The following is a 12,272-nucleotide window of genomic DNA, read 5'->3' as shown; positions in this document are numbered from 1 at the left end:
TAATGTTTTCTGAACCTCAAAAGGGTATAAAGAGTTCTGGAGAAGAAGAATGTCTTCAATGCAAAACAATGATAATTTGTCAATCTAATGAAAAATAATTAATTAGAGATTTTTCTTTTACTCAGGAGTATTATAGAATAACAATTATAAAAAAAGTGAGCAAAAATTCAATAAATTATAATCCAATGAACAAACCCAAGGATAATATCATAATAGAAAGAGCCTCTGAAGAAGATATCCTGGGATTACATCTTATATATTAAAAAAATTGATGATTTCCATTTCAAGTCGGTTCAAGCGTTCTATTCTCGGATTTCATCTAATTTTCACCATTCTCAAGTTATACTCAAATGTAATTTCCCCCTGTACATTACTTATGGGAGTTTTTCACATACACACGTTCTATCCTCAATATCTCAGGTTCTATTCAAGACAGAGACTTCGTTTTGGTTTAAGAACACTCGCTGAAACACCTTCTTTCGTTTGAGTTTTTGAACACTTAAATCGGTTGAGTTGGAGAAGAGCTAGGCGCGGACATTCAATGTGGAGTTATGGATTTTTGTAGGTTTTTGGCAATTTTTCTAGATTCAAAGATCTATATCTCAGGTTCTAATATAGCTACAGAGTTCGTTCTTTTCTATTATAATGATTTCTGATACTTATTTAATGGATTCGATGCGAGCGAAGCCGCGGGTAAAAGCTAGTAAAATATCGAAACAAGATGGGGCAAGAAAAGACAATGAAACGACAAAAATTATGGGAACATGGAACAGCGGGTTTGGTAGGACAGGAAACAGACTACAATAAATCGAAAGATGATAAATATGGTTTATTTCTGCAAAAGAATCGTTTCAATAATGGATGATTGTCTTGTATATACCAGAATTCAAGAAAAACAATACAAAAAGTACGGGGACAAAGAAGTGGCAGCAAAAACAAATCAGAGATAGATGACAGCACAGTTCAAAGTAAATTTTAGAGTCCAAAATAAAATATGGCAACAGCCTTACAAGAGGAATATATAAAAAACAAATGAAGGATATCAAAAACGAGACAAATGTTTCAAAGAACAGACATTAGATAAAAATGGGGAATATTTAAATAAACAGTGACATCCCCAAAAAATAGATAATAGGAGAGACTTTATAATATGAAAAACAGAAATTGTGATTCAAAGAAATGAAGAAGTTTGAGAAAGAAAAGGAAGCAGCATGGAAAAAGTATCTAAAAACAAAGACATCCAAATATAAAGACTACAAAGAGGAACTCAGTAAAACTAAAAAAAAAGTTGAAGAGCATTTGGAGAAGTAAAAAGACAGGGAAGTTTTTATGTAGTGGTGGTGTAAACAATGTGTTCAGTATGAATATCATCAACAGTTCCAGAAATTCCAACTTACATGAAGAGATTTCTATAAAAAAAATTCAACACGAAAACTGAAAAGTGTTATATGAAGTAAGAAGAAATAACAAAAATAAATAACGGGGGAAGACACTGTAAAAGTTATACAAAACATCAAAACAGGAAAAGCAAGCAAAGAAGACAGAATAGCACCAGATGGGTGTGTAAAATTCTCGAAGAATCGTAAAAAAATGAATGGGGAATAATCCAATAGTATTGCATAAAAAAGAAAAACAAAGTCGGTGCAAAAAATATGAGGCAATATGTCTGGCACAAAAAAAATCACATGTTCTTGGCAAAAATGTTGGAGAAAAGACTGAGGCACTGCTATCTAGAGAAACAGTCACCTTCTAGATAGCACCTGTTTTATAGGAGAGACAAACCAATACAATATATGAAGAAGTGTTCCAAATATTTATTGAGTTGAAATCAGCCTTTAACATTCAGGTTAACCAGACTTTCCTTTTTGGATAGTTTGATCTATTCTAGAATCAAATGAATAACATACACTACCGAAGGAAAGTTTTTGCCCACCCCATAATCCATTCATTGAATTTAATTTCAATCTAATAAACTTTAACAAATTTTTCTTTGTCACTTGTGTGAGTACGACAAGTTGAAAATTGCAAGTTTCAGCTGATTTGTTGATTATTCTTCAAGTATGAATTAATTCTTCGGTGTTTATGATTTTAGTTTAGTCCTAGTTGGCTCTGGCAACAACGTGCTAGACTAACTATAGAAAAAAGCTTTTTATCAATAGTATATTTACACAAATTCTTAGATATTCAAAAATACATCGAGGAAACAAAAATGTTTTGACACTTTATACAATATTAAAAACTGTAAAACTTACACAATTGTCAACGTTCAATATTTGTGGCGCATTAGATAATCCATCATCTGTTCCATAATCACTAGTAGAAGCATTTCTGTAAATACAAAGTGATGGGTCCGGAGAAAAGTTACTATCCATCAAAAATGGTAGTGGTTTATCCCTGAGCGCATCTATTTTTTCGAAATGACCATTTTTCTTCAGTAATGTTCTAAAAATAACCATAATATTATGTACGGCTACTACTGCTTACTACTTAGAAGCTAGAGTCGCAAACCGTTTAACTCCATTTTTTTTTTATTTCAACATTTTAATACCATTACATAGATAATTTCTGAACTCATCTAATATAAAAAAAACTCAAAAAAATTAGTTACAATTTGAAACTTTGAATCAAAATTTTGACGATTGATGAAAATCCTTTGATTGATTCAGTTAGCATGGAATGCTTATATTCGCTTTACATTAAAAGACTAAAAATCAAGAAGACCAACTACATTACTTATATTGCCATACCTTATTAACCAGATGCGAAGTTACGCTGGAAACCTAACCTAAAAAAGAAGCAAGAAGAACTAGGTTTTAGATTCAAGAGTGTATTGCTTGCTGGTAAGAAAATTACTTGTATACAAGCAAATTCCGAAACCAATATGAACCTACAGAAATCAACTATGGGGATGTGCCAATGAAAGCAACACTCAACAGCAACATAAAATAGTTGAAAATGTTTTGTTTTATTCCAACGACTCCGTTTTTGTTTCCATCACAGGTATGTACTTGTAATTAATAGAGTGCTGGAGTTATTGGTATCTTCTATGAGTTATTAGGCGGGAGTGTAAAGGGTGAATTACCAAATAATGTTATAATTCTTTTAGTAAAATCGCATGTTAATTTACTGGAAAAACAGGACAAGTCTTCATACAATCTTTTTCATCGTTAAAATTTTTGTCTACTGTAAAATTTGGTTTCATGGAGTTACAAGGTTTGCGACTTAAGCTGTTTTATATATACTTACACTGTCATATTTTCTAATATGATATATTTTAAATTATAATGAGTTCTGATTTTAACAAAGATCTCAATAATGGATTTCATTGATCTCTCTGTAATTTCTCTCCTCTTTAGCTGCTTACTCTCAAAATAATCATTATAAATATTGAGCAAAACTCGAAGCACTCTTTCTTGTGTTTGTTTTTCCCTATTTTTTGAATAATATTCTCTCCTATACAAAATTTTACATTCCAAAAGTACGTATTGCATGAGGAATTGTGTATATTCTTCAGAAAATGGATACAGTTGGGTAACCTATAAAAAAAAAACAATAATTATTACCTAAATTAAAATATTAGTAGCGTTCTATTTGCATGAAATCTCAGATAATTTCAACTCATTCAAGTGTTGCTCATACAACTCTACGTCCCATTTAAATTTGCTCAAATCAGATGCAACACCAACTTTTGTTTTACGGAAATGATTGAAAAGTTGGATGTTATATTAACTTGTTTTTTGATTAGTGCCTATTTTATTTTACTCCTATATTGGCTACTGCATTTTGGGTTAGGTTAGAATACAATGAACTGAATGATGATGTCTCAGTTTGTCATTCCATTTGACTCACAATATCAAAGTGAGAATTTGGAAAAAATCAGATTATTTGCAAAAGGAAAGCTATGAGTGTGGTGTCATTACGTTATGTGACTCTCATTTCACAGATCTCATGATTATAAGGTGGATATAGTCCAGGAGGAATCGGCTTATGAGTACTGAAAACTGAACTGAACTACCACCTCAATTTTTTTATAAGATCCTCTTCAAATTGTCCTACAGATGATGTGAATGCATGTTGCAGGATTACTTCACGCCATATTGTTTAAAACTCAATTGTTGACCACGTTAAAAGAATGTCAGATAACAGGTTGAAAAAGATTGTAAAGAAAGAAAAACCAAATACATCCCGACCACCTACAAGATGGTATGAAAGCTGGTTTTCGTCATCCCAGCTGCAGACAGGCAACCATTGTTGCAAACACAGGACTAAGTCATAACGTAAGATGAAGAAGAAGAAGAAGAAATTGTTTGAACAATTACAAGGAATTGCAACCGGATAATTTTTTGTTTATATTCTTCATTGAAATACAAATAAATAGGTCCTATGAATTTTTTCACGATAAAGTTGATATTTTTAGAGATATTAAGTTTCAAAGGTTCGAAAAATCTCAAATTTAGTATTTTTGACCCATGAAAAAGGTATTCAAAAAATACAAATTTAAGTAATTTTGACTCATGAAAAAGGTATTCGAAAAATAAAATATAACTAATATGGCACGAAGTTGCCCCATGGCAAAAGCATTTATATCATCAGTAGGGCAATTTTAAGAAGACCGCAATAAAAAATTTGGGTGAAATATTAATTAAATCGTTGAATTTTTTTATGTTAGATATTTGGTTTAGAAGTTACACGTAGCATCAAGAGAGTTTCGTTATAGAGGTGGCATTAGCTTCGAAATGATATAAAATATTGTATTGTTTCTTCTTCTTAAAGTCCAACAATATATTATTATCGGTAACTACCCTTATTATGCTTGTTTACAATTGTGCTAACTAACTCTTATAAAATGTTATTTATCTGACCATTCATTATCATTTAACCTTCGAACGTCAACCGATACACAAGTGATAAAGCTGCAAAAGCGGTTACTCTATGGCAAGAAGAGGCCAGTGCGCATGAAATGGTCAATCTAATGTTTCCTGAGTTTACCGTCGTTACCAAAAGACAGGGAAACTTTCATCGAAGGCACGGTTCCAAAAGAAAAAAGTTCACATCCGATAGATATGATCGATTTATTGTCAGCATTCACTGTGTTCAAGTTCAACAAGAGTTCAGAGAAACGCGAAGGGTGGCTGGATAGATTGAAGAAGACATGCAGCTGACCTTAAGACAAAAAAAAAATGAAACCCGCAAACATCAGTAACCTGTCAATGATGCTGCTAATGAGAATTAATAGTAGACAGCCATTTATAGGGAATAAATGACTTTAAAAGTTCAAAAAACCAAAGACAAATGAAAATAACCATCATCTAATCGCATTTATCCACTGGTCTACCAGGGTAGACAGTTGCCGAACAAAAATGAAGTGATCCAGATTAATTTTCGAACATTCAGTTCATGATCAGGTTACCCGATGGTAGTTTCCGAAAACTCCTAGTATGTTATGAACGTTAACCACCTTTCTATGGTTGTTTAAAATAGTTTTAATTAGGGGTAACTGAAAAAATTGTCTACCTGATCCACCACTATCACGGTCATGAAACGTCAAAAGATACACATCTCCCATTAACAATAAACAAGAATTCTATCTAGACATAACAAGTGATAAAGTGGTCACACTATTGAAACTACACTAGATTCAGTGAAAAGTAGCAAATGCGCTGAACAAGTCCAACAAGAATTCAGAGAAACGCGAGGAGTGGTTGTGACTGACTGGACAGTAAGAAGGCTCAAGATAGCTAAACTTGAGCCAAAAAAGCCAGCTATTCACTACAAATTAACCCCAGTCTACCGATCAGCCCCTACGATTTGCCACAGAATACGTTAATTGGAATGACGAACAATTGGGCTCCGTTCTCTTCTCAGACGAAAGTAGAGCATGCCTTGATGGTAGCGATAAAAGATGAGAAGAGAAAGATTCGCGCAATGTTGCATAAAATAAAACGTGAATGAGGTTCCTGGATGGTTTGAGCAGATATTTGAACGGAAGCAAAAACCGAGTTGGTGTTTATAGAAACTGGCGATGGAGCGGAGGGAATTAACAAGAATCGATAATTAGAAGAAATTTTAGGGTTCATGGTATAAGATTCCTTTTCGTTTGATATTTTATCTCAATAACATCATAGACCACTCATTACAAAACTAAAATGAGGCTTTGAGATGCTAAAATTAGAAAAATAATAGAATTGTGTCGATGTTTTTGTTCACGAGTGTATATAAATGAAATTTTTTATACATTATATGAATTGCGATTATTTAAAATATGCACTTAAGAATTTTTAACCAATCCCAAATTGAGTAATATAAAAATGAGATGTTATAACGTAGAATATAGTTTCGATTTGAGTTCGCACATTCCATTATTATCTATTAATTAACAATAGAAGTATGATAAAAAGTGAATCAATAAAATCAAAACAAAGTGATTTGTTGGTGTATTGATAAAAAACATATCGATAAATATGAGACGAAAATTAGCTTTTAAATAGGCCAGATATTTATTATAACAAACCTAAAGCAACGAATAAAATAAACTATAAACAATTTTCAACTATTCAAAACGCCAGGAGTGGATGGAATCTTTTCAGCTCTCCTTCCAAGAAGACAGGAAGATACCCTGCCATACTTGATCCGCCTCATTAAAAGCAGTCTAGAGCTGGGGTACATACTAGAGACTTTGAGAAGATACAAAGTAACCTTCATACCAAAAACGGGAAAGAAGGACACCACACATCCCAAATCCTTCAGACCACTCAACCTCATATCGTTTTTATTGAATACGATGGAAAGACCTGTCGACAACTATATTAGAAAAGAGATTCAGAAGTAGAAATTTCTCCATTCGTGTCAATTGGCACACCAAACAGGCAAATCTACGGAGAATGCACGAAAAAAACGTAACACGTGCCTTTTTAGAAATACAAGGCGCCTCTGACACGAGACTGTAAAAAGAACATTACCCGCGAGATGAGTAGATAGGAAAACTTCCACATGAATGGCACAACCACTATCCACTATAATTACTGCTAACAGGGGATGTCCACAACATGGAGTCACATCCCTGTTTATGTGGAGCTTAGTAGTAGACCAACCCTTATGCAATTGAACTTGACATATCAAGTCAAGTTTACTTTAGGTCTCTGAAGACGATAACTTGGTTATCGAAAAGAACGTCAGACAGTGTAATTGTGAGTGTAGGTGTAGTGGTAGTGTGTTCAGTGTGAATATCACCAACGGTTCCGGAAATTCCAGCTTAGATATCATGTCAAGGATAAGCAGACGAAGTAAGTGTAAGAGAGAAAACCTTTCTATTCTCTCCTTTCAAGAAATTGATGGCGCCCGCGCTTGCGTTTTTGTCTTGTGGTTTCACGAATGTAAATACAACAGATTTGGTTGTTTTTCGAATATACGAAAATCCATATCGCATTTTCCCGTTTATTAAATGTGAAAGTATTTGAAAAATACCCTAATGCTATCTCGGTAGCAAAAATAGTACCAACTAAGAAGGAAATGGTATATGGCACACTTAAACACTCTCATTGGACTCGCTTCTTTTTGTAATTTCATTATTTATATCTATAAAAGTTATTTTCTTTATAAAACTTTCATAATTTGTTACATATCCTAACAGTCAATGAAATTTAAACAGACCACTGTTTCGCGCGCTTCTTTTTATTGGAGTCGCAATTAATTTCTTAGCTCGAAGCAACCAATAGCTTGAACGACCGATCGTAGGTAGCCAGAAGTAGCCATAGTTATGTAATTGGCGACATCGCCATGGCGTCCTAGTAAGGTAGGTCTCTAAATCTTCTACCTCTCCATATAGTATTGGAAAGTCGGGTGGAAAAAGTCACCCAAAAGACGAAGCCTGGGACATGCTTTGGGACGAAATACCAAAAAAAAAATTTAGCTTTGAGAAAAAATTCAACTCAATACTAAGCTTTAGAAACAAGTCGTATCAACATATTACACAAGAAATGAACATAAATGCCCTCCAATGGTACACGGTTGGCTCTAAAACAGCAGTCAGAGCTGGAATAGGAGGATACAGGTCTAGAACCAAACATTCCTAAAAATTTGTCTAATGTACCAAACTTTTTTCAAGCAGAAATATAAGCAATAATACAATTTGAAAAAATTCTCTTTCATATTGTCAAGCGAAGATAGAAACGGTGTCTTACAAACCAAAACTAATAGTGTCTGTTATTTCTTTATTTTATATGTGAGTACAAGTTAAAACTTGCAAATACCGGCTGTGAATTATTTCTTCGGTGTTTATGTGCACAACATAATCACAAACAGTCAAGAAGTTGTTAAACTTACCTTGAAAACAGTTAAATTGTATTCATGTAAATACAACACTTCATTTCTAACAGTATCTGCAAATGTTGGAACTTCTCTATACACTTTCCTTTTCGATTTCATTTTCCTACAAATACAAAAATTTGAATATTTAAAAAACGTGTCAAGAGTTGATGGTAGAAATAAGTTTGTTATCTTCGTCTGCCTTCTTCTGATCTTCCAGACTTCTTTCTTCCGCTTTCTTATTACCTCCATTTAATTGTTGACTTCAGATATTTGTTTTAAATAAAAGTTTAGATCAATAAATAATTAACAGAAAATATTACTTGAAAAAAGAATAAATATTTACTAACTTCTATGAAAAAAATTGTTATTTTGATATTAAATGAGTGAAAATTTTGACACTTGATCATTTGGTTTCTTCATTCTTCACTAAGGATGTTTCTTCAGATCGGAGTGCAGGTTTTTTGAATTCAAGATTCTTCTTATATTTCAAATATAGGTTCATAAGAAAATAAATTAGTTTATACAATTGACAAAATTATTTGCCTGACAAGAAATGAATTTCAAATGTGTGAGTTTACTGAATATGTTTTGTTCTTAAGCTGTAAATGAAAATTTCATTCAATTCACTTATTGAAACATAAAACAACACATAAAATTTATTCCAAGAACCTTAATACGTTAAAGACCGCATGTATACTTGGGGACCGCTTCCACACAGGTGGGCATGATTTAAATACAATTAATGTACAGTTGTCGATTCTATTAGTTAATTTGACATAGCCTCATTAAAAACGTTTTTTTACAAATTCAAACAAAATTGATATATATATATATATATATATATATATATATATATATATATATATATATATATATATATATATATATATATATATATATATATATATATATAAACGAAAAGCGACTGAAAAATGAAATTTCACATGTATTTTGTTATATTTTCTTATTTTTTGGCCAGAAAAAGTTTAACTAGAGGGTTCAAACTTCGCATGCATGTAGGGGTGATGTTGAAGAATTGTCTTTCTCAAGTTCAAAGTTTTTTTCTTCAGTTCTTCTAGCACTAAACGCCCGAAATCATTTTGATCGTTGTAATTGTTGAACTGGACCGCCTCCTATTTAACGAATAATACGAGTATGATCGTTGCTAGGGTGATTTTTTTTACTTCTCATTTTCCAAATTTCTTGTCATTATGACAATTTTTTCTTTGTTGTCAATTGGAATTGAACAAGAGGGTTCGAGTCCACTGGGTCTATTGAAATTATGAATTTTCATTCGAGAGAGAGAGTTAACTTGTGAAATGAAAAGTTATTGAGGAATAGCAATTTTTCCATATAAAGAAATAAGATTGAGAATTAATATAATTTCCAAGAAATTCATTTTATGGAAAGATTTGTTTGTGTATTAGTTAAATTCTTCATTCGACGTAAAATTCGACTTTCATGATGGAGCTCTGCTGCTCACGGCTTTTTTTTAATTTATTTAGGAATATATTTACCATTAGAATATGAAGTTCTAACCAATATGTTACTTTGTTTATCAGCATGTTTGCTAAGGGATTAAATATAATAACCACCAAAAAATACTTCAGTACCCTAAATTCTTTTAGTAAAAATCTATACTTAATATCAAATTACAAAAATCCTAGATGTTTAATCACGCCCGCACCTCAAATTGTTCAGTCAGTTACGTGCGATAACTTGCGTTCTTTGGGTGTGTTTTGTTTCCTCTATGTAATGGCAGGACCAAGTTCTTGTGTTCCACTGTTGAATTCTTCAATTGAATCAGATGAAGATGGTGATAAAATCACAGAGCATACGAAAAAATGTCAAAGGCAAAGGTTTTTGAAAGAAAATTTACGACTGGAGAGGAGCGCAGAGGATTTAATCAAAAATGAGAAGACCTGGTCAATACAAAAGTTCATTTGACTGAAGGAGTAAAACGTTACTATCATTGTAACAAAGTAAAGCTTCAGGCCGAAATTCAACAATTAATCTTTTGGTGGTTAGCTAAACATAAGCCATTTGCTAATGGTACACTAGGTGCCAATTATCTGTGTAGAGAGTTCAATTTCACGTTCAAGTTCAAACTAGCAAGACTAATAATATTTAAAAAATAATATACGTAATTAACAATAAAAAAATGCCGTTCAATATGTGGGTAATATGATTTTGCATTGCGATCTTCAGCATATTAAAACACACATTTTAACAACCATTAATAACAACTAAAGCAAAACTAATTTTAACAATAGAGAAAAAATGATTGCTTGTATACAGATGTTCAATACAAATACTAATAATCAGATGGATTGGTAAATGTTAGCAAAGTATATCGACTAGTTAATTATAAAATAAAATTAGCCATTTGATAATTACTTACTTGATAAACTCATGGGCAATTCGCCTTGACATCTCACTGCTGAAATCATATTCAAAATGGGATTGCAAAAAGTTGCACTTTGTGAATTTTGAACAATCATCTTTTGATGTTCTCATTATGTGACCTGCAAATAGGTAATGAAATACATTTAGTTGTAATTAAAAAATATGATATTCCAATATCTTTTATAACATTTTTTATTACATCACAAATAATATAATTACCTCGCACTTGCATTTTCCTAGGTTTGCATTGTTGCTCACGAATTGGAAACGCTTGAGATTTATTGGAAAACATTGTGCTAAAAAATATTTTATCTATAAAATCTGTCTTGAACTGCAAAACTAATACTTCCATTTGTGTTACCTTTCATTATAATTAATTTAAGAGAATCCATTACTGAATATTGGGTTTAGAATAACTCAAAAAAAGTAAACAAACATAATAAGCAAAATACTAACATTGCATTCTTCAAGGACATAATATATTACTACTTTGCAAAGCTGTACTATATCGAAACTCATTTAATTAAGATATAACAGTATGAACAACCCCTACTGATAAAAAGTAGCATAATGAATAAACTCTTACTATACTATGAATTATTTATTATAGCAAGTGAAAGACAAGAGTTTAAACACTTGTACCTCTCAAAATGAATTAAAAATTATACCTATAATTGTTGAATTATGAATATAAGCGGATATAAAAAGAATGCTGATGTTGCAAGGTGTGCTATATAAATATAAATACAAATTACGTTCAAGATTCAAGAATGCAAATACATTTATTCCACCCAAATAATTAATATAGTAAAAGAATTAGAACTCACCCTAACTACGTATAATATAATTGGTCAAAAATATCAAAAAAAATGATACCACTAATATATTTTTATTAGCAATCTCCATTGTTCATAACTAGTATCTAGGTTTTTTATTTTTTCATTTGTCAACTTTTGCTTCTCAGTTGGTCGAATGCATGCACCAAGTATGTCGTCACTGTCATATTATTTTACAGTGCTACCAAGTAGCGGATATTAAATACAAATTTAATTTAACTAAATACAAAACTTTTTAATCAGATTATTAGATATTCATGTTGAAAGAACACATATAATGAAGAAACAGGGAATTTAACTCGAATATTAGAATATAAATGTATTGAAAATGCATTGAAGGTTCCTAATTTGTTTTTTTAAGGTTGGCGAGCTACAATTTTTTTTACGTCATGACAGCCAACCAATAAGGTAAAGGAACATTTTGCTTTCAGAGCTGCAGCTGCACTGTTGCCGATGTTAAAAGAAATTCCTTATAAAACCAAATGCAGCCGACCTAATTTCGAAAAAAAAAAAAAATTAAAAATCTGTACAATTTTTTCATTAATAAATCATTTAGAGGATACAATCAATGAGTTCCTATAATCACTGTTCAAATACACGTTATAAATTTGTATACAAGCAATTATAAGTTGGATTGTTTCATAGTAATTAAATTTTGTTATTCGACTTTTCTTCTAGTTTAATTATATTATTAATACTGATTGGAAATAAATTATGCAAGGG

At 31.6% G+C, this 12,272-nt stretch overlaps 1 protein-coding gene across 3 annotated transcripts in view; it reads right to left on the bottom strand.

Moving 5' to 3' along the window:
* LOC130893671 (uncharacterized) overlaps positions 1–11,727 on the bottom strand; it is a 38,331-nt gene extending 26,604 nt beyond the window's left edge. Inside the window, exons 1-6 of one of the 3 annotated variants that reach the window (XM_057799949.1) lie at positions 11,541–11,727; positions 10,933–11,009; positions 10,709–10,832; positions 8,323–8,428; positions 3,247–3,536; positions 2,253–2,442 (exon numbers count right to left, since the gene is read on the bottom strand). In XM_057799949.1, coding sequence (XP_057655932.1) covers positions 2,253–2,442; positions 3,247–3,536; positions 8,323–8,428; positions 10,709–10,832; positions 10,933–11,005 — 783 coding nt within the window. In that variant the 5' untranslated portion in view covers positions 11,006–11,009; positions 11,541–11,727. Of the gene's footprint in view, positions 1–2,252; positions 2,443–3,246; positions 3,537–8,322; positions 8,907–10,708; positions 10,833–10,932; positions 11,010–11,540 lie in introns of those variants that run through there. The other 2 variants (XM_057799947.1, XM_057799948.1) reach the window with 2 other exon arrangements.
* Positions 11,728–12,272: the final 545 nt, after the last annotated feature.

The sequence above is a fragment of the Diorhabda carinulata genome, chromosome 5, assembly GCF_026250575.1.
Source record: "Diorhabda carinulata isolate Delta chromosome 5, icDioCari1.1, whole genome shotgun sequence".
NCBI lineage: Eukaryota > Metazoa > Arthropoda > Insecta > Coleoptera > Chrysomelidae > Diorhabda > Diorhabda carinulata.
This window is presented reverse-complemented; position numbering and strand designations above follow the sequence as displayed.